The 22,156-nt window shown below is 41.0% G+C and overlaps 1 protein-coding gene and 1 pseudogene across 3 annotated transcripts; both read left to right on the forward strand.

Moving 5' to 3' along the window:
- LOC115582773 (uncharacterized) overlaps positions 1–14,300 on the forward strand; it is a 484,111-nt pseudogene extending 469,811 nt beyond the window's left edge.
- On the forward strand, positions 11,118–21,470 carry LOC115584007 (nuclear factor 7, brain-like). Of its 3 annotated transcripts, none has more exons than XM_030421328.1 (3): positions 11,118–11,170; positions 19,219–19,456; positions 19,565–21,470. In XM_030421328.1, exon 3 carries the CDS (start codon positions 19,582–19,584, stop codon positions 20,959–20,961), a length of 1,380 nt encoding a protein of 459 aa, XP_030277188.1. In that variant the 5' UTR covers positions 11,118–11,170; positions 19,219–19,456; positions 19,565–19,581; the 3' UTR covers positions 20,962–21,470. The 3 variants fall into 3 exon arrangements, with proteins under 3 accessions (XP_030277188.1, XP_030277189.1, XP_030277191.1); XM_030421329.1 differs by lacking the exon at positions 11,118–11,170 and adding an exon at positions 18,249–18,355 and having other exon boundaries at positions 19,316–19,456; XM_030421331.1 differs by lacking the exon at positions 11,118–11,170 and adding an exon at positions 18,443–18,528 and having other exon boundaries at positions 19,316–19,456.
- Positions 21,471–22,156: the final 686 nt, after the last annotated feature.

The following is a 22,156-nucleotide window of genomic DNA, read 5'->3' on the forward strand; positions in this document are numbered from 1 at the left end:
CACTGCACTTCTACCATGAATATGACCAACAGACTGAACGCACAATCACTCATAGGATACCAATATTACCAATACCAGTCAGCTGATCAAAGGCCCACTTCTGCCATTGCTTGTGTGGCTACAGCTCACAGTGTAACGGACAGCACAAGGACATTTACAATGCACGATTACTGAACTCCCATCAAGCTAACCTGTAACTAACAATGATAACACCAGGTTTGCCTGGCAGACCACAAACAACTGGACTGCTGTTACTGAACTTTTGTACGTAGAACTCTACGGTGGTGAACTGGTTGCTGTAGCTTACTGCGCTCAACATTGTTTAGCTAACACTGTTAGCCTGAAAGGATTTATACCACGATGTTTCTCCAGCAAAAAACAACTTCAAAGGCTTCATAAAGCTAATCAAGCACTCTCTGAACGCACATTTGCACGCTCGAGTGGAGAGGTACCTGAACTGAAAACAAACCTTCAATACACTCAGAAGAACGCAAACAAACTAACAACCGCTCAAGCTGTTAGTAGCTATTTGCTGCACTTCTACCATGAACATGACCACAACAACTGCTTCCAAACGAAAAACATCACCACAGCACAATCGGATCCTTGTTAGTGGCCTGCTGGGCAGTGAGGCCGAGGGCCCTGTAGCAGCTTTGTAATGATCTCTGCATGGTGTTATCAAGCAGGATGCTGTTGCACACAATTGCAAAGAAAATGAATTCCTGCAATTGTTTTCATTTTGTTTTATCACAGAGGTTCAACATTATCTTCAAGCAAAGGCATCACGTCCATACACACTGAACTCGCGAGTGAGATCGTCATGGACAGATGAGGGCAGAGACCGGAGCCGCTTCAGTGGCGTCAGGCGAGCTTTTACCATGGCCCTGAGCATGTCCCTAGCCAGGCACGAGGCCCAACTAAACACGCACACTTTGTGCACGATTCTACCAACCATAGGTGTGTAACAACAGGGGCCTGTAAGTTGGCGGGATCGCACAAGGGCTCGTAGGATACGCTATTACCAATACCAGCAGCTGATCAAAGGCCTGACTACAGCCATTCATAGAAAACACAGCTTACAGCTCCGATGGACAGCACTCGGGCATTTGCCATTGAAGGTAGCTGAAGTCCGGTTAAGTTAACCTGTAACTTACAATGATAACACCAGGTTTGCCTGGCAGACCACTAACAACTGGATTGCTGTTACAGAACTTTTGTCCCTAGAACCCTAGGGTGGTGAACTGGTTGTCCTAGCTTATCATGCTCAACATAGTTTAGCTAACACTGTTTTTCATGAGAAGCTCCCAACCACAAACCAAAAAGTCTCTGCAGCAAAACAACTTCAAAGGCTTCATAAAGCTTATCAAGCAGTCTCTGAACACACAGTTGAACACTCGAGTGAAGACGCACAAGAACCGAAAACAAACCTTCAATTCCATCAGAACGATAGAGACAAACTAACAACCACTTATGCGGAACAAACAGGGGCAATCAAGGAGAAAAAAAATGTTTCTGAGGCATCTAGGAAAGTCACAGTGAGACATGGGCCACACCTGAGAGTGAAATTCTGACACTGCTTTCTGAAAAACTACAGCTGAACCAAATGGAGACTGAACTGGAATGAGCATAAAGAATCGGAAACAACTGACTGACGATGTGACCAGCAGCAACAACACCAGAGTACGAGAAACTGATAATTGGGCCTTCTGTGACACCATAGTGGTGCCTGTCAACCCAAACGGTCAGTATTCAACAACCTGTGAATGGGACTTTATTATCCTCCAGAATCATATTTATCATTTATTAATAACAATACACTGCCCACACCATTTATAATTACACTGTTTATCTTTGTACTTATTATGTTTATATGATTCTATTTCTGCTCTGGCTCTTCCTTTTACCTTTTTATTATATTGTTTATTTTTGTACTATTATTATAGTTTATTGTTATATTGAACTGTACTTTGGTGAGACTAATAAACAAATTTCTGATTTTGATTCTGATCACTTACTGATCTCATCTGTAAAATAGTTAACATGTGCACATACAACGAGAGCCACAAGATTAAACCAATGACTGGTGAAATAAATAACATTGATCATCTTGTGACAATGTCACGTTCTGCTGGGAAACCTTGAGTCCTGGCCTTCATGTGGACGCCTCTTTGAGAAGCACCATGCACCCAAACACATCTGCAGACTAAGTGCAGATGAAATGAAGACTTTGAACCTGACTTTCAGATTTATGTTCTGTAAATGTGTGTGTTTTCAATTAGAAATGTTCTCATTTGCATATTTAAACATAACATTAAATAATAAATTAAATGTGATATACAAAATTATTGTCTCAGTTTAAAATAATTAACATGATAATTTTCATCGTAATTGTGCAATTTCTTTTTTTTTCTTTTTTTTACCTTATTCACCAGCTTTATCCAAAAATGTACAGAAAATTGTATTTCAGATCTTTAAAGGTCGTCATCGTGAAAAGGATATTTTTTCTGGGTCAAGTCTCACTTAAACCAAATGTGAAGAACAGTAGATTGTTTTGGGCTGTCACCTCGTCTTCTTTCTGTGTGCTGTCTGTTTGAGCCAGTGGATGGCTTTGTACTGCCATCTAGTGGCCAGTCTTGGCGAGGGCAGCAGGTTAGAAAATAGAGGAGACGATGAGCCCTGTAAGCTCACCTGTGCACCTCCTCACCTGTGCGCATCTCCATCACAGTATCCTTTGTTTCCGCTGGGTTGGCGCTGCATCTGTGCTGCCAAGTTTTTCCTTTGTTTGGATAATTTGTGCATCTCTCAGTAAGTTTGCTTTTGAACTATTTAATGTGATTACGCACCATCTTTATGTTGATTAGGTTGCTGCAGTCTGTCCTAAGTTATTTTATTGTTAATAGGAGGAATATTGTTATCCAGAAGGCACCTTCAACAAAACATACGATTAGCTCCCTTGGTTTAGTGCAGTGGTCCTCAATAGGCGGCCCCCGGGCCACATCCGGCCTCCTATTTGTGGCCCCCGAACTATTATTCCTTCACCATGTGTTTTGGCTGCTGCCAGCACAATTTTTAACTTTCACTTTATTTTTGGAGCAGTTCCATATTCATATCAAGCTGCAAGCAGGATTCTTGTCACATCTATGACACAACAACAAAAAGCAACAGGTCTCCTTTAACAGAAGACGTCTGACAGAGCTCCGCCCCTCAACACACTCACCTGTGAACAAACCAGGAAACAGTCTGTTGTTCTTCCTCATTACAGAGACACACAGACAGAGACGATCAACTTCACCATCAGAACAAAGTCCAACAAGAAGAGCGTCTTCTGAGTGAGTTCAGCTATAAGAGAGAAAAACTACACTCAGCAGCACTTCTTCACCCTGCAGACACTCACACACTGAAGGTGAGTTTGACTGAAACACAACTCAAAGTGAAAGTAAAGTTCAGTGCTGTTATCAGAGGAGTGAGCAGAGACGTGACTGACTGGACTTTCTGTCTGCTGTGTTTTCAGCTTCACTCAGAGACTAAATGGCTTCCAGATCAGAGGAGGATCTCTGCTGTCCGGTCTGTCAGGACGTCTTCAGAGAGCCTGTTGTTCTGTCCTGTAGCCACAGCTTCTGTAAAGACTGTCTGCAGAGCTGGTGGAGACAGAAACAAACACGGGAGTGTCCAGTTTGTAAGAGAAGATCTTCAAGGGAACATCCACCTGTTAGTCTGGTCTTAAAGAACCTGTGTGAAGCCTTCAGAGTCCAGAGAGCTTCAGAGGACTTCTGCAGTCTGCACTCTGAGAAACTCAAACTCTTCTGTCTGGACCATCAGCAGCCGGTGTGTGTCGTCTGCAGAGACTCAGAACAACACACCAACCACAGATTCAGACCCATCAATGAAGCTGCACAACAACACAAGAAGAAACTTGAAGAAACTCTGGAGCCTTTAAAGAAGAAGTTAAAGGTTTTTGAACAAGTTAAAGTGAAGTTTGATCAGACAGCAGAACACATGAAGGTCCAGGCCCGACACACAGAGAGGCAGATTAAGGATCAGTTTAAGAAGCTGCAGCAGTTTCTAGAAGAGGAAGAGGAGGCCAGGATGGCTGCACTGAGGGAGGAAGAGGAGCAGAAGAGTCAGATGATGAAGGAGAAGATGGAGGCTCTGAGCAGAGAGATAGCAGCTCTTTCACACACAGTCAGAGCCACAGAGGAGGAGCTGAGAGCTGAAGACGTCTCATTCCTGCACAACTACAAGGCTGCAGTGGAAAGAGTCCAGCAGCGCCCCCTGCTGGAGGATCCACAGCTGCCCTCAGGAGCTCTGATAGACCAGGCCAAACACCTGGGCAACCTGAGCTTCAACATCTGGAACAAGATGAAGGACATGGTCTCCTACACTCCTGTGGTTCTGGACCCAAACACTGCTCATCCAATCCTGATGCTGTCTGAAGATCTGAGCAGTGTGAGAGGAGGAGAGAGACAGAAGCTTCCTGATAATCCAGAGAGGTTTGATGAACTCTGGTCTGTCCTGGGCTCTGAGGGCTTTAACTCAGGGACTCACAGCTGGGATGTCGAGGTTGGAGACAGTACATGCTGGTTACTGGGTGTGTCTGCAGAGTCTGACCAGAGGAAGGGAGACATATGGTCTAGATTCTGGTGTATTCAGTTCTACAATGGTAAATACTCAGCACGCTCACCATCAACTCCAGGCACTGATGTCGTAGTTCAGAAGAAGCTCCAGAGGATCAGAGTGAATCTGGACTGGAACAGAGGAAAGCTGTCGTTCTCTGATCCTGACACTGACACACACATACACACCTTCACACACACTTTCACTGAGAAGATGTTTCCACGTATTCACAGTCGGGAGAACCTGAAGATATTACCACTGAAGGTGTGTGTGACAGTGGAACAGAGCAGGTAGAGATAAAGATGACTTTTGTGTTCACTGAATTTTACCTGTGAGGTTGCACATGCTGCTCCTGCTGTCATCTTTCTAAACACATCTTTGTTTTATTTTCCACTGTTTGTTACTTTCAAATATGACTAAATATCAAAATATGAATCTACGATGGATCTATGATTTTATTTCATTAACATAATCAGGACATTGGAATTAAATATGCAACAATTATACATAATTTCCTCTCAGGGATTATTAAAGTTATCTATCTGTACACAAAACCCTCAATCATTATAAAAACATCAACATCAGCTGGAAATCACAAACTTTCAAAAGAAAAAGAAAGAAAACAATTATCAATTTATGAATGACTGCATGTTTGAGTGGCTGAGATCCAAGACACTTTATTTTAAAGTCTAGATTATAGTTGCTGATATGAGAATCAAAACATGATAATGGTGGTGATTTCATATCATGTTTTTCATCTTGTTTGGTCCATCTATATCAGACTTAAGTTGATCTTATATATCTGGAAAGAGTGGAATAAAGTTTCTAAAAGTCTGGAAATGCATCGTGTCATTCTTCATAATTTACAGTGTGATTCTTTGTACTGACAACGCAGCAGAAGAGAATGGACAGAAACACAGGCTGACATGTAGGAACACGTATCAAGACGTGATGTTTGGGAAAAGATGCAACAATCTGGAAACATTATTATTATTATTATTATTATTATTATTATTATTATTATAATTATTATCATTATCATTATCATCATTATTTTAAGTTTATTACTAATATTATTATGTGTACGAGGAACAGCACCAGACTCTGAAGCCAGTTTTCTTATGGGCCAAACTGTAATCGCATCATCCCATGATGCACTGCGGCCAAAAACTCGGGGACCCAGATTTCCCCCCTCTCCCCATAACTCCTTCCACAACTCCCTCCAAACCTCCTGCACCAAAGAAAATGAAGTCGCAGCGCTCCTTGGATCTAGACAGTGAAGGTATTGAGCAGAAAATCTCAGTCATCTTCAACACGAGAATCGACTCTCTGGAGAAGAATGTGGAGAGAATGATTTCCAACAATACACTGAAAATTGAGGGGCTAAAGAAGACGGTTGACTTTGCCTGCGGTGAGATCCGTAAAGTGAAAGGTAAAGTGACACACATTGAATGAAGTTTTATAACTAGATTCGGAAACAAAGACCACGCCTCGAACTCATCTCATTTCCGCCCGAAATATATTTAAGCACACCTCATCCGTTCACTCCCTCTTTGACTGATTCTCTACATCCCTCCCTCCCGATCCCCTTCTTTCCTTGTGTTTTCTCTCTCTCATCCACATACAGGAACCAGGGGGCTAACGAAGAGATCGGAGACGGCTCCCTCACTCAGCGTCTCCACACCCACTCCGTTCCTCCTGTTCCTCTCGCCAAACCTCCCCCTCCATCCTCTCATCCCACCAGCTTCTCTCCCTTCCTGTCAACCCTCACCTGTCCTTCCTAAACCCCCTCATCCCTCGACCCCTTCCCCATCATCCCTTCATCCTTCCATCCCTCGACCCTTTCCTTCCCAGCATCTAACATATGTCATTACGTGTAATAAATTCCTGTTTTCATTCCATACAGCTTTTGGCGTGGACTTTGTTAGTGAATGACCGAATCAACGTGGCTGAGAAAAAGGCGAGCCTACTGGAACAACGAAAAACTGAGCTGGAAAACTATTCGCGACGGTGGAACCTGCGACTCTACGGTCTGGCTGAAAACAAAGACCAGAACGTCCGCCAAGAGGTGATACACATCTGTCAGTCCATCCTGCCGGAGCACAAGGACAAACTCCCCGATGTTACTGACTCAGTGCACCGTCTCGGCCAACCAAAGAAAGATGCCACCAAGCCTCGAGGGATAATTCTACAGTTTGGTGCCCGTATATACCGCGACGCCGTCTGGAAAGCTGCAAAGCAGTCCACCTTCCTTCAAAGCAACAAGCTACGTTTTGCCGAAGACCTGTCCCCAGCTGTCAGAGAGCGAAGGATGCAGCTGTGGCCGCTGGTGGCTAAAGCGCGAGAACAAGGGAAGGCTGCCTACTTCGTTGGAGGTCGAGCCTTTGCCAACGGGGCTGAACTGTTTCCAGCTACCTGAAGGTGGTAAACGCCACACCTGTCAACATGTGTCTTAAGCCGAGATAAGTTATAATAACCAAAGTGCTTTTCATTCACTGTGTTTATCTTCTTCTAATTGTTCTGAGAAACACTTTGTTTAACTTTTTTTAAGGTCTGATGAGCACATTGATGAAACTCAACTGAGTATGTTTACAAGACAACATTTATTACATCCAGTCAAATGTTTTGCATTGTTCTAGAGGCTAGCATTTTATGTTTATTAATTGCTAATCACTGGTTTGTGTTAATTTGTCGACCGAGAACCTGGGTACCTCTATTATTTTATTGTTCTGAGTTTCATTATGCACTTTGTATTTAAGTTAAAATGGTGCAGCTCCTTACAGAAAGGTTAAAGTCTAGTTTCATCCAACTTTATTTCTTACATTGTTCTATCTGTTGTTGTTAATACGTCTTTATCTATCATTACTCTCAATGCCAGGGGGATAAGGGATTTTGTTAAGCGCAAAGCGTTATTTTTGTTTGTCAGGCAGCACAAATCTGATTTCTGTTTCATTCAAGAGTCACATTCAGTTCCAGATGATGGCAGATTATGGAGATCCCAGTGGGGGAATGATCTGTGGCAGGCTCACGGGTCTGAACATTCTGCTGGTGTTGCGACTCTAAAATATAATTTTCCAGGGACTATTCTTTTATCTGTCAGTGATACATCAGGTCATTTTATCCTTCAAGTGTTAACCATTGAAAACTTTGATAGTTATTAACATGTATGGCTATAATTCTAACCATGAGAACGACATAGTGCTTGAAACATTAGAGAAGCATATACAAAATAATCTTAATAACTTAACAAACTCAGGTACAGTTATAGTAAATGTAACTTGATTGATGTACGGAGGCTTAACAATCCTAATATGAAGGCGTTTACTTGGAGTAATAGAAGTGCCACCAGACGTTCACGATTGGACTATTGGTTAGTGTCTGATCATTTGAATATTGATAAAATATCAGTTAATATCATCACAACCCCATTAACAGATCTTAATGCAGTCTCCATCCTTATCCCCTCACACTCTGCCCCCTCTACAAAATGTAGAAATGCCTACTGGAAACTAAACAGTTCGCTTTTACAACACAAGATGGTAAAAGCAGACATAAAAAAATAATAATACTGTAATTTTGGAACAAAGCAAAGTCAGAGGATGTTTTTGGTAGCAATTGGGAACTTTTTGAAGTTTAAAACTGGTCAATATTTGAGGAAGTATGGTAGAAACTTATCTAAAAATCGTAAATTGGAGGAAGAAACGATGGTCTCTGACATAATTTCTTTGTACCAGAAGGACCCTCCAGATATATCAGAAGAGGAAAGACTAACTTTAATTTCAGAACAACTTAAACTAAATGAGATTTACTCCAACAAAGCAAAAGGTGCTTTTATAAGGTCAAGAAAAAGGTGGATTGAAGAAGGGGAACAGAACTCTGCCTATTTTTTCGGCTTAGAAAAATATCACGGGAAGTTCAATTTAATCCAGCAACTTAACATCAACGATACTGTAACTGATGATCAGAAGAGCATCGCTGTTTTCTGTTCGGACTTCTATAGAAATTTATACAAATCGAAATATTGCCATCAATCAACCACTACATTCTTGAACTCTCTTATCGTCACACCAATCTCTCAAGATGATAGGAAATTCTGCGATGACCCTATAACCTTGCAGGAAATCACATTTGCAGTTGAACATTGTAAAACTAACAAATCTCCTGGAGTTGATGGCCTCTCTGCAGAGTTTTATCAGGCTTTTACTCAAGATCTAGCTCCCTTTCTACTTGAAGTAATATTAGAAAGTGTTGAAAAAGGTTCTCTACCTCCTTCACTGACCCAAGGCTTGATTACGTTAATCCCCAAACCCAATAAGGATCCACTGTTTATTCATAATTGGCGACCTATTTCATTACTAAACACTGACTACAACATTTTTGCCTCAATAACTGAAAAAAGATTTTAAAATGTTTTAGACCCTATTATTGATGAAGTCCAATCAGGACTCATGAGAAAAAGACATATCTCAAACAATATTCTGCTTGTCTTAGATATAATTGATTATTCATTTTTATGTCCAGGTGATAGTTTTATCTTTTTCTTGGACTTCTATAAAGCCTTTGACACAGTAGAACATAACTTTATATTTCAAACTATTGAAACAATGTACTCTAAAGGCTTTTAGCTCTATTAGATTAAAAAATGGGACATCACGAGATTTGAGCTGCAAAGAGGCATCCGTCAGGGCTGCCCTGCGTCTCCCTACCTGTTCATTTTATGTACACAACTTCTTTCCACCCATATTAAAGATAGTGCTTTAAAAGGAATCTCAATTGCAGAAAGAGAAGTTATCCTCACCCAACTAGCAGATGATACTACATTATTTTTAAAAAATGCCAGCCAAGTGCCAATTGCTATCAAAACAATAGAATTATTTTCCGCAGCTTCTGGACTCTGTTTAAATCTTAAGAAGTGTGAACTTTTTGCCCTCAAGGAAAGCGACACCTCCCAGGTCTGTAACATACCAATCAAAGATAAGATTACTTATCTAGGGATTACTATGTTGAAAAATGAGGAGGAGAGATGCTCTGTAAACTTGAATTTGATTAAAGATAAGACAAAGAAAAAGCTTAATCAATGGCTGCAGAGAGATTTATCCTTGAAAGGTCGTGTATTGTTGACAAAGGCAGAAGGTTTATCTCGTCTTACATGTGCAGCGATCCCCCTGTTTGTTAACCAAAAGCTTTGTAATTCCATTGATAAACTACTTTTCAATTTTATCTGGAAAAACAAGACACATTATGTTATTATGAACACCTTTGAACACGGTGGTGTAAACTTTCTTGATTTTACAACCCTTAAAAATATTTTTAAAATAAATTGGATAAAGCACTTTCTAAAAGATCCAACATCTTCATGGAACTTTATACCTAACTATAATTTCTCTAAGGTTGGAGGCCTAGAATACTTACTTTTGTGTGATTATAAAATAGAAAAAATTCCCTTAATTTGATCTAAATTCCACAAACAAATGCTCTTAGCATGGTCGTTAATTTACAAACATAATTTCTCCCCACATAGGTGCTACATCTGGAACAATCTGCTTATTGAGTTCAAGAATAAATCTTTATTTTATAGGAGTTTGCAATTGTTATGGATGCCTTCCCATCTGGTATTCTAACTCTCTTAAAAGGGACTGGAAAACCAGACTGTTTACCAGCTTTGGACCCTAAGTTGACCTCAGTTGGTAATATATGTTTCGCTACCACAACGAGGAATAATAATCGTAACATTCGCTCTCTATTCCAGAGAGAGGTTACCAGTACCCCTAATGTTGTTCCCTATTGGTCTAACTTTGTTGACAACCTGAATTGGGGAAATATCTGGAACTTCCTTACAAATACCTCCTTAAGAATAAAGTAAGAGAAGTCTCTTTCAAAATCATACATAGGTATTATCCTGCTAAGCGATATCTCCTTAGGTTTAAGCTTGACATATGTGTCAACTGTTCTTTTTGTGGATTATCTCCAGAAACAATGGTGCACCTTTTCTGGCAATGTCCCTACACCACCACTTTCTGGAAAGACCTATCCCGATATATTACTGATGAACTTGTCTCTGATTTTTCCTTGTTTTGGAAAAATGTACTGTTTGGTTTCCTGGACAACAAAGGTAAGAAGCAGAGGGAAATATATCTAATTAATTTGTTGATCATTTTAGGGAAATATCATATTCACAAAGCCAATTTCAGTAACTCTAAACCCTCTTTTGTTTCTTTTGGTAAGGGAACGAAACAGTAGATTAAAACCATCTATGATTTAAAAAAATAAGAAAGCTGCTAAAACCATTCAGTTCTATATTTAATGTATTTATTTGAAACGTCCCCTGGCTCTGCTGTTGACCAATGTATGTTCTGTATTAATGACTGTACTTGCTTGTTTTTACTGTTTGTATTGTAAAAATTCAATAATAAAAAGTAAATTAAAAAAAGTTAGCCTGACGCTAAACCGGAAGTTATCTTGGCGTTAAACCGGAAGTTATCTTGACGCTAAACCGGAAGTTAGCCTGCTCGGTCTTCGGGAGGCTATAAACCCCCAAATGGCTCCTGATGAGCAGGTTGGCAGCTTACATGGCAGCTTCTGCTGTCAGTGTATGAATCATGTCTGTATCAGGATTTGTATTTTCTTGGCTGTCGTGTTTCATCTCAATGCTTTAACACCTGCTGCTGTACTTTAACGTTTTTAAGTATAAAACAGTGAAAACAAGGTGTTCAGTGGACAGTACTTCAGGTAAACAGCGGTCCTGACTCCAGAATTTCCAGCTGCTGCAGTTCTGCTCCTCTGATCAATGTTTAAAATGTAAAATGCAGATGTAGCAGTGGATGGGTCGGGTGGAGGTGGAGAGGCGTGACCTCAGTATTTCTTAAATCCTGCCACAGTGGATCACAGCGGCTCTCCATACAGCTCTGACACACTCACACACCAACGTCTGGAGCGTCTGTGGCCCAGTTGTTGGCAGTAGTTGGGCCTCGTCTGTGGCCTTTTGGCAGATTGAGCGTGTTGGATCACGTGCCCACTTGTACACAATGCTATGGTGGCTGAGGAGGACAATAAACCACAACAACATCCAGCAATAAATCTGTACTGACTGAAACACGTCCCTGTGTTAGCTGTGAAGCTACAACATTTAAAGGAGCACTCTGTAGTTTAATGGAAGAAATGTTCATCAGAACACAAAGATCTTCATTGAATAAACAAACTGACCTTAAAGGAAAACACAGTTTTATACTGTTTTACTTTGTTTATATGTGGCGGACCCTGCCACCTTTCCAGCTTCAAACAGTGTTCTGGGACCTTTTCTTCCTCTGAGAACAGCTTGTTTATTCACTTATGGAGAAAATACATATTTCAGAGTTTGTATGCCTCATTAATATTGTAAATAAGGACGGTTGGATTTTAAATTCTTCTATAAAACTACGCAGGTCTCCTTTAACAGAAGACGTCTGACACAGCTCCGCCCCTCAACACACTCGGCTGTGAACAAACTAGGAAACAGTCTGTTGTTCTTCCTCATTCCAGAGACACACAGACAGAGACGATCAACTTCACCATCAGAACAAAGTCCAACAAGAAGAGCGTCTTCTGAGTGAGTTCAGCTATAAGAGAGAAAAACTACACTCAGCAGCACTTCTTCACCCTGCAGACACTCACACACTGAAGGTGAGTTTGACTGAAACACAACTCAAAGTGAAAGTAAAGTTCAGTGCTGTTATTAGAGGAGTGAGCAGAGACGTGACTGACTGGACTTTCTGTCTGCTGTGTTTTCAGCTTCACTCAGAGACTAAATGGCTTCCAGATCAGAGGAGGATCTCTGCTGTCCGGTCTGTCAGGACGTCTTCAGAGAGCCTGTTGTTCTGTCCTGTAGCCACAGCTTCTGTAAAGACTGTCTGCAGAGCTGGTGGAGACAGAAACAAACACAGGAGTGTCCAGTTTGTAAGAGAAGATCTTCAAGGGAAGAACCACCTGTTAGTCTGGTCATAAAGAACCTGTGTGAAGCCTTCTTGTTAGAGAGAGTCCAGAGAGCTTCAGAGGACTTCTGCAGTCTGCACTCTGAGAAACTCAAACTCTTCTGTCTGGACCATCAGCAGCCGGTGTGTGTCGTCTGCAGAGACTCAGAACAACACACCAACCACAGATTCAGACCCATCAATGAAGCTGCACAACAACACAAGAAGAAACTTGAAGAAACTCTGGAGCCTTTAAAGAAGAAGTTAAAGGTTTTTGAAGAAGTTAAAGTGAAGTTTGATCAGACAGCAGAACACATGAAGGTCCAGGCCCGACACACAGAGAGGCAGATTAAGGATCAGTTTAAGAAGCTGCAGCAGTTTCTAGAAGAGGAAGAGGAGGCCAGGATGGCTGCACTGAGGGAGGAAGAGGAGCAGAAGAGTCAGATGATGAAGGAGAAGATGGAGGCTCTGAGCAGAGAGATAGCAGCTCTTTCACACACAGTCAGAGCCACAGAGGAGGAGCTGAGAGCTGAAGACGTCTCATTCCTGCACAACTACAAGGCTGCAGTGGAAAGAGTCCAGCAGCGCCCCCTGCTGGAGGATCCACAGCTGCCCTCAGGAGCTCTGATAGACCAGGCCAAACACCTGGGCAACCTGAGCTTCAACATCTGGAACAAGATGAAGGACATGGTCTCCTACACTCCTGTGGTTCTGGACCCAAACACTGCTCATCCAAAACTGATCCTGTCTAAAGATCTGAGCAGTGTGAGAGGAGGACAGATACAGAAGCTTCCTGATAATCCAGAGAGGTTTGATAAACTCTGGTCTGTCCTGGGCTCTGAGGGCTTTAACTCAGGGACTCACAGCTGGGACGTCGAGGTTGGAGACAGTACACGCTGGTTACTGGGTGTGTGTGCAGAGTCTGTCCAGAGGAAGGGTCTCATATGGTCTGGATTCTGGTATATTCGGTTATACAATGGTGAATACTCAGCACACTCACCATCAACTCCATCCACTGTTCTCGTAGTTGAGAAGAAGCTCCAGAGGATCAGAGTGAATCTGGACTGGAACAGAGGAAAGCTGTCGTTCTCTGATCCTGACACTGACACACACATACACACCTTCACACACACTTTCACTGAGAAGATGTTTCCACGTATTCACACTGGGGATGACCTGAAGATATTACCACTGAAGGTGTGTGTGACAGTGGAACAGAGCAGGTAGAGATAAAGATGACTTTTGTGTTCACTGAATTTTACCTGTGAGGTTGCACATGCTGCTCCTGCTGTCATCTTTCTAAAAATATCTTTGTTTCATTTTCTGCTGTTTGTTTTGATTTCATTTTTTGTTTCTTACTTTCAAATATGACCAAATATCAAAATGTGAATCTACGATGGATCTATGATTTTATTTCATTAACATAACCAGGACATTGGAATTAAATATGCAGCAATTCTACATAATTTCCTCTCAGGGATTATTAAAGTTATCTATCTGTACACAAAACCCTCAATCATTATACAAACATCAACATCAGCTGGAAATCACAAACTTTTGATCAAAAGAAAGAAAACAATTATCAATTTATGAATGACTGCATGTTTGAGTGGCTGAGATCCAAGACACTTTATTTTAAAGTCTAGATTATAGTTGCTGACATTAGAATCAAAACATGATAATGGTGGTGATTTCATATCATGTTTTTCATCAACATTATAAAATATCGTCTCTTCATGGTTGTCATGATTCATCTTGTTTGGTCCATCTATATCAGACTTAAGTTGATCTTGTATATCTGGAAAGAGTGGAATAAAGTTTGTAAAAGTCTGGAAATGCATCGTGTCATTCTTCATAATTTACAGTGTGATTCTTTGTACTGACAACGCAGCAGAAGAGAATGGACAGAAACACAGGCTGACATGTAGGAACACGTATCAAGACGTGATGTTTGGGAAAAGATGTAACAATCTGGCAACATTATTATAACAGATTTTCTCAATTGCTAAACACTAAAACCCATTGGCTGAACAAAGTTTGCAGTTGTCTGAACTCATTTAGCTAAATGTGCAGTCTGTTGTCAACACCTTAAACCATTTCACACGGTAAAACACAATTTGCAGATCTCACTTAGACTTTTCAGCAGAACTCTAAACACATTCTCATTCTCAAAACACATTCTGCACTCTAATGCACATGTCATCCATACTGGTAAACACAAGTGGCAACCATCAAATACAAATAGAGAACACATATCATTGATTAAACACAACCACTCAAAACTGATTTCACTTGTTTCAAATCATGTGACACAACCAATATAAGCCAGTTCAGTATAAGCCAGAGAGCAAACAGGTAAATCTTCTGCAAGCCATGGATTTATCCTGTGGTAATATAGGTGAGGAACCATGTCAGGGCTGGATACGGCACACAAGAGGCTTCTTCCCCCGGTCGCCTCAGGAGGGAAAATATTGCTTGTGATGTGGACGAAGTGCTCTGGCCTGACCCAGCCCAAAGACAAGAAGAAGCACACTGATCATATGTTTACTCCTTTGATTTTTGTATTATATACTGTAGTACAGTGCATTGTAGGCTACTGTAAACTAAACACATTGTCTGGCCCTGAACATTATGCTTTCCATTTGTGTACAGCACTGACTGCTCAATAGATTTTGACTGGTTGCAGGTTCATATCAACAAGAACAAGAATTACAGTATCACAGAAACAAAGGACACGTTTGTGAGATGCAGGATACAGTGCTGTAAAAATAGGGGGACAAGGAGGAGGAGGAACAAAGAAAACTGCAAAGAGCAAAGCAGAGCATAATTTCTGATCAATTTTGAACATGTTTTCATTCATCAAAAGACAATGACAGAAAAATATGAAATTTCTTTTGAGATTAAAAATGTATTTCTCCCTGAGAACTATATGTTTTGAACAACGTGTTTTCTATTTTTTGGTGTATTGTTTACTGACTGCTTGATAGTTTATATCATTTTGATCGCTTTGTTTATGATTTGAGCGCAGTGTTTGGTTTTGAGCACAGGTAAATCTGTTTTGAGGCGAAAGTTTCATTTTGCACAAGGAGTCAGAGGTTTTGTAAATAGTGCTTGAAGCTGAGATTTTGTGTTTAATGTTGTCAGAAAATGGAGCAAGGTTTCAGAAATTGTGCAATTGAGAAAAACTGTATTATTATTACTATTATCATTATCATCATTATTATTATTATCATTAGTTTATTACTAATAATATCATGTGTACGAGGAACAGCACCAGACTCTGAAGCCAGTTTTCTTATGGGCCAAACTGTAGTCACATCATCCCATGATGCACTGCGGCCAAAAACTACTTTTTCCCGTAAGCTAACATTGTGAAAGTAGGAGCTGTAAAACGGTAAATACGTGTTTTTGAGCGTCACAACATCATGACTCATATCACTATCAGCATTTAAGTAATTCGGTCCAATAACATTTGGAAGATCTAGAAGAGCCGCACGATAAAACTATTTTATCTTCATTCGAGTTAGCCCGACGCTAAACCGGAAGTTATCCGGGCGCTAAACCGGAAGTTAGCCTAAACAAACAAATCGTAAGCACAAGCAAACACAGAGATGGTAGTTGCAGTATTTTTTGATGTAGAAAAAGCATATGATATGCTATGGAAGGAGGGAATACTCATTAAACTAGAGAAGTTGGCTGCAGGAGGGAAAATGTTTAATTGGATTTCGGGGTTCTTGTTAGGGAGACAAATACAGGTGAGGGTTGGTGTTGAGCACTCAAACATTTACACTGTTGAAAATGGAACTCCACAAGGGAGTGTATGCAGTCCAATATTATTTAACATGATGATAAATGACTTCTTTGAGGGAGTGGAAAGCACAGTAGGGAAATCACTGTATGCGGATGATGGAGCACTTTGGGTAAGAGGAAGAAACTTAGAATATTTAAAAAAGAAAATGCAAAAGGCAAGAAGTAAAGTGGAGGAATGGACGCATAAATGGGGATTTAAAATGTCAGTGGCAAAATCTCAGGTGATATGCTTTGCAAGGCAGCATAAGCAAGTTCCACTAAAATTATATGGAGCAGGTCAGAGAGATCAGATTTTTGGGAATTATATTTGATGAAAAACTCACATGGGGTCAACATATCAAAAAAATGACTAATAAATGCAAAAAGTTCAATAACTTATTAAGATGTCCAGCAGGCCAAGACTGGGGAGCAAACAGAAGATCTTTGGTAAATATATATAGGGCCCTCATGAGATCAATACTAGATTATGGGTGTTTAGCATATATGTCTGCGTCAGAAACTAATTTAAAGAAACTGGACAGGGAACAATCACAAGCCATTCGTACTTGCACAGGAGCATTTAAAACATCTCCAATATCAGCACTTCAGGTAGAAGAGGAAGAAATGCCGCTGAGAATTAGAAGGGACCAGATCATGCTGGCATATTGGGTCAGTTTGGAGGGATATGGGACTTTGCATCCAACAAAGGCTACCCTGCAGGAGTGTTGGGAACACAGGGGAGTTAAAGACAGAAGTTTTGGGCGGGTCGGCAAAGAAATGGCTCAAAAAATAAAGTTAACAGGACTAAACATAAGCAGAGCAGTCCCAAAGTCAGTAATACCTCCCTGGAAATTCTACACTCCAGCAACAGATACGCAATTATTGGAGACAACCAAAAACAATACCAAAAAAATACCGACATGGACAATAGAACAAAACTATATAAATCAACAATACCCTAAAGAAGTGTTCATCTTCACAGATGGATCAAAAGACCCACAAACAGGACGTACAGGAACAGCAGTTTACATCCCAAAATTTAATATAGGCATCAAAAACAGGACATGGGATCATCTCTCAGTGTATACAGTTGAAATGATGGGGATAATATTGGCGTTGCAGTGGGTGGAGGATAGTAGTCAACACAAAGTAACAATAGCAACAGATAGTATCTCAACACTTACAAGCATTCAATCAGGGAATTCATGCAGGTAAGATCTTTTACTGGAAATATCAAATCATATATACAGATTTCACAATAAAGGTGTGGATGTTTCTTTCCTCTGGGTTCCTGCCCACGTAGGAGTCGAAGGGAATGAAGAAGCCGATATATTGACCAAACAAGCACTAAAATCAAACACAAGGAACACGGAAATACCCTTAAGCAGGGCAGAAGTCAAATCTATTATCAGTAAACACATGTGCAAAATCTGGCAGGAAAGTTGGGATAGTTTGACCACAGGAAGACATCTTTACAGAATACAACCACAAGTCAAAAATGGTGAAATACGGGGCAGGAACCGGAGGGAAGAAATGATCTAAACTCGACTCAGAATAGGACACACAGGACTCAATCACACACTCAGTAAAATAGGGAAACATCCAACAGGTTTGTGTTCACAATGTACACAACCAGAAACAGTCCACCATGTATTGCTGGAGTGTAGTAAGTACAGGGAGGAACGACAGGAAGTTCTCCAAATGCTGACAGAAGGAAAGCTAGAATTGACCTTAAGGAATCTATTAGGGAGGACAGCAAAAAAGAGGATGAGTGTTTTAATGAAATATCTAAAGGACACAGGTGTAGGATATAGACTACAAGGAATAACAGTTAATTTTTTTTCTTTCTTTCTTTCTTTCTTTATTATTTTCTAGTTCTGACCGTCTCATGTTCCACACTCCAGTCCAGTAGGTGGCGGTAAATGCACCTAAAAGCTGGTTGCCAACCGCCAATAAAAGCCAGTAGAAGAAGAAGAAGAAGGAAACAAATTGCTCATGATGAGCAGGTTGGCAGCTTACATGGCAGCTTCTGCTATCAGTGTATGAATCATGTCTGTATCAGGATTTGTATTTTCTTGGCTGTCGTGTTCCATCTCAATGCTTTAACACCTGCTGCTGTACTTTAATGTTTTTAAGTATAAAACAGTGAAAACAAGGTGTTCAGTGGACAGTACTTCAGGTAAACAGCGGTCCTGACTCCAGAATGTCCAGCTGCTGCAGTTCTGCTCCTCTGATCAATGTTTAAAATGTAAAATGCAGATGTAGCCGTGGATGGGTCGGGTGGAGGTGGAGAGGCGTGACCTCAGTATTTCTTAAATCCTGCCACAGTGGATCACAGCGGCTCTCCATACAGCTCTGACACACTCACACACCAACGTCTGGAGCGTCTGTGGCCCAGTTGTTGGCAGTAGTTGGGCCTCGTCTGTGGCCTTTTGGCAGATTGAGCGTGTTGGATCACGTGCCCACTTGTACACAATGCTATGGTGGCTGAGGAGGACAATAAACCACAACAACATCCAGCAATAAATCTGTACTGACTGAAACACGTCCCTGTGTTAGCTGTGAAGCTACAACATTTAAAGGAGCATTCTGTAGTTTAATGGAAGAAATGTTCATCAGAACACAAAGATCTTCATTGAATAAACAAACTGACCTTAAAGGAAAACACAGTTTCATACTGTTTTACTTTGTTTATATGTGGCGGACCCTGCCACCTTTCTAGCTTCAAACAGTGTTCTGGGACCTTTTCTTCCTCTGAGAACAGCTTGTTTATTCACTTATGGAGAAAATACATATTTCAGAGTTTGTATACCTCATTAATATTAAATAAGGAAATTTCGATTTTAAATTCTTCTATTAAACTACACAGGTCTCCTTTAACAGAAGACGTCTGACAGAGCTCCGCCCCTCAACACACTCACCTGTGAACAAACCAGGAAACAGTCTGTTGTTCTTCCTCATTACAGAGACACACAGACAGAGACGATCAACTTCACCATCAGAACAAAGTCCAACAAGAAGAGCGTCTTCTGAGTGAGTTCAGCTATAAGAGAGAAAAACTACACTCAGCAGCACTTCTTCACCCTGCAGACACTCACACACTGAAGGTGAGTTTGACTGAAACACAACTCAAAGTGAAAGTAAAGTTCAGTGCTGTTATCAGAGGAGTGAGCAGAGACGTGACTGACTGGACTTTCTGTCTGCTGTGTTTTCAGCTTCACTCAGAGACTAAATGGCTTCCAGATCAGAGGAGGATCTCTGCTGTCCGGTCTGTCAGGACGTCTTCAGAGAGCCTGTTGTTCTGTCCTGTAGCCACAGCTTCTGTAAAGACTGTCTGCAGAGCTGGTGGAGACACAAACAAACACAGGAGTGTCCAGTTTGTAAGAGAAGATCATCAAGGAGACATCCACCTGTTAGTCTGGTCATAAAGAACCTGTGTGAAGCCTTCAGAGTCCAGAGAGCTTCAGATGACTTCTGCAGTCTGCACTCTGAGAAACTCAAACTCTTCTGTCTGGACCATCAGCAGCCGGTGTGTCACATCTGCAGAGACTCAGAACAACACACCAACCACAGATTCAGACCCATCAATGAAGCTGCACAACAACACAAGAAGAAACTTGAAGAAACTCTGGAGCCTTTAAAGAAGAAGTTAAAGGTTTTTGAAGAAGTTAAAGTGAAGTTTGATCAGACAGCAGAACACATGAAGGTCCAGGCCCGACACACAGAGAGGCAGATTAAGGATCAGTTTAAGAAGCTGCAGCAGTTTCTAGAAGAGGAAGAGGAGGCCAGGATGGCTGCACTGAGGGAGGAAGAGGAGCAGAAGAGTCAGATGATGAAGGAGAAGATGGAGGCTCTGAGCAGAGAGATAGCAGCTCTTTCACACACAGTCAGAGCCACAGAGGAGGAGCTGAGAGCTGAAGACGTCTCATTCCTGCACAACTACAAGGCTGCAGTGGAAAGAGTCCAGCAGCGCCCCCTGCTGGAGGATCCACAGCTGCCCTCAGGAGCTCTGATAGACCAGGCCAAACACCTGGGCAACCTGAGCTTCAACATCTGGAACAAGATGAAGGACATGGTCTCCTACACTCCTGTGGTTCTGGACCCAAACACTGCTCGGCGAATCCTGATCCTGTCTGAAGATCTGAGCAGTGTGAGAGGAGGACAGATACAGAAGCTTCCTGATAATCCAGAGAGGTTTGATAAACTCTGGTCTGTCCTGGGCTCTGAGGGCTTTAACTCAGGGACTCACAGCTGGGATGTCGAGGTTGGAGACAGTACATGCTGGTTACTGGGTGTGTCTGCAGAGTCTGTCCAGAGGAAGGGTAACATATTGTCTGGATTCTGGTGTATTCAGTTCTACAAAGGTAAATACAGAGCAGGCTCACCATCAACTCCAGACTCTGATGTCGTAGTTGAGAAGAAGCTCCAGAGGATCAGAGTGAATCTGGACTGGAACAGAGGAAAGCTGTCGTTCTCTGATCCTGACACTGACACACACATACACACCTTCACACACACTTTCACTGAGAAGATGTTTCCACGTATTCACAGTCGGGAGAACCTGAAGATATTACCACTGACGGTGTGTGTGACAGTGGAACAGAGCAGGTAGAGATAAAGATGACTTTTGTGTTCACTGAATTTTACCTGTGAGGTTGCACATGCTGCTCCTGCTGTCATCTTTCTAAAAATATCTTTGTTTTATTTTCAGCTGTTTGTTTTGATTTCATTTTTTGTTTCTTACTTTCAAATATGACCAAATATCAAAATGTGAATCTACGATGGATCAATGATTTTATTTCATTAACATAATCAGGACATTGGGATTAAATATGCAACAATTATACATAATTTTCTCTCAGGGATTATTAAAGTTATCTATCTGTACACAAAACCCTCAATCATTATAAAACATCAACATCAGCTGGAAATCACAAACTTTTGATCAAAAGAAAGAAAACAATAATCAATTTATGAATGACTGCATGTTTGAGTGGCTGAGATCCAAGACACTTTATTTTAAAGTCTAGATTATAGTTGCTGACATTAGAATCAAAACATGATAATGGTGGTGATTTCATATCATGTTTTTCATCAACATAATAAAATATTGTCTCTTCATGGTTGTCAGGTTTCATCTTGTTTGGTCCATCTATATCAGACTTAAGTTGATCTTGTATTTCTGGAAAGAGTGAAATAAAGTTTGTAAGTCTGGAAATGCATCGTGTCATTCTTCATAATTTACAGTGTGATTCTTTGTACTGACAACGCAGCAGAAGAGAATGGACAGAAACACAGGCTGACATGTAGGAACACGTATCAAGACGTGATGTTTGGGAAAAGATGTAACAATCTGGGAACATTATCATTATTATTATTATTATTATTATTATTATTATTATTATTATTATTATTATTATTATATTAGTTTATTATCACTATTATTATGTGTATGAGGAACAGCACCAGACTCTGAAGCCAGTTTTCTTATGGGCCAAACTGTAATTACATCATCCCATGATGCACTGCGGCCAAAAACTACTTTTTCCCGTAAGCTAACATTGTGAAAGAAGGAGCTGTAAAACGGTAAATACGTGTTTTTGAGGGTCACAACGTCCGAGACATGACTCGTATCACTATCAGCATTTAAGTAATTCTGTCCAATAACATTTGGAAAGTCTAGAAGAGCCGCACGATAAAATTATTTTATCTTCATTCCAGTTAGCCCAACGCGATGGACGTTTTCGTGTTGGAGAGGATCCTGGGAAGACCGCGCAAGATGGCGGTGTGAGTGCACGTACGCTTCG

Source organism: Sparus aurata, chromosome 6, assembly GCF_900880675.1.
Source record: "Sparus aurata chromosome 6, fSpaAur1.1, whole genome shotgun sequence".
Lineage (NCBI taxonomy): Eukaryota > Metazoa > Chordata > Actinopteri > Spariformes > Sparidae > Sparus > Sparus aurata.

Bases quoted from the DNA above. Each gene is read 5' to 3' on its own strand.
- LOC115584007 (XM_030421328.1), top strand. From the start codon at position 19,582: ATGGCTTCCAGATCAGAGGAGGATCTCTGCTGTCCGGTCTGTCAGGAC.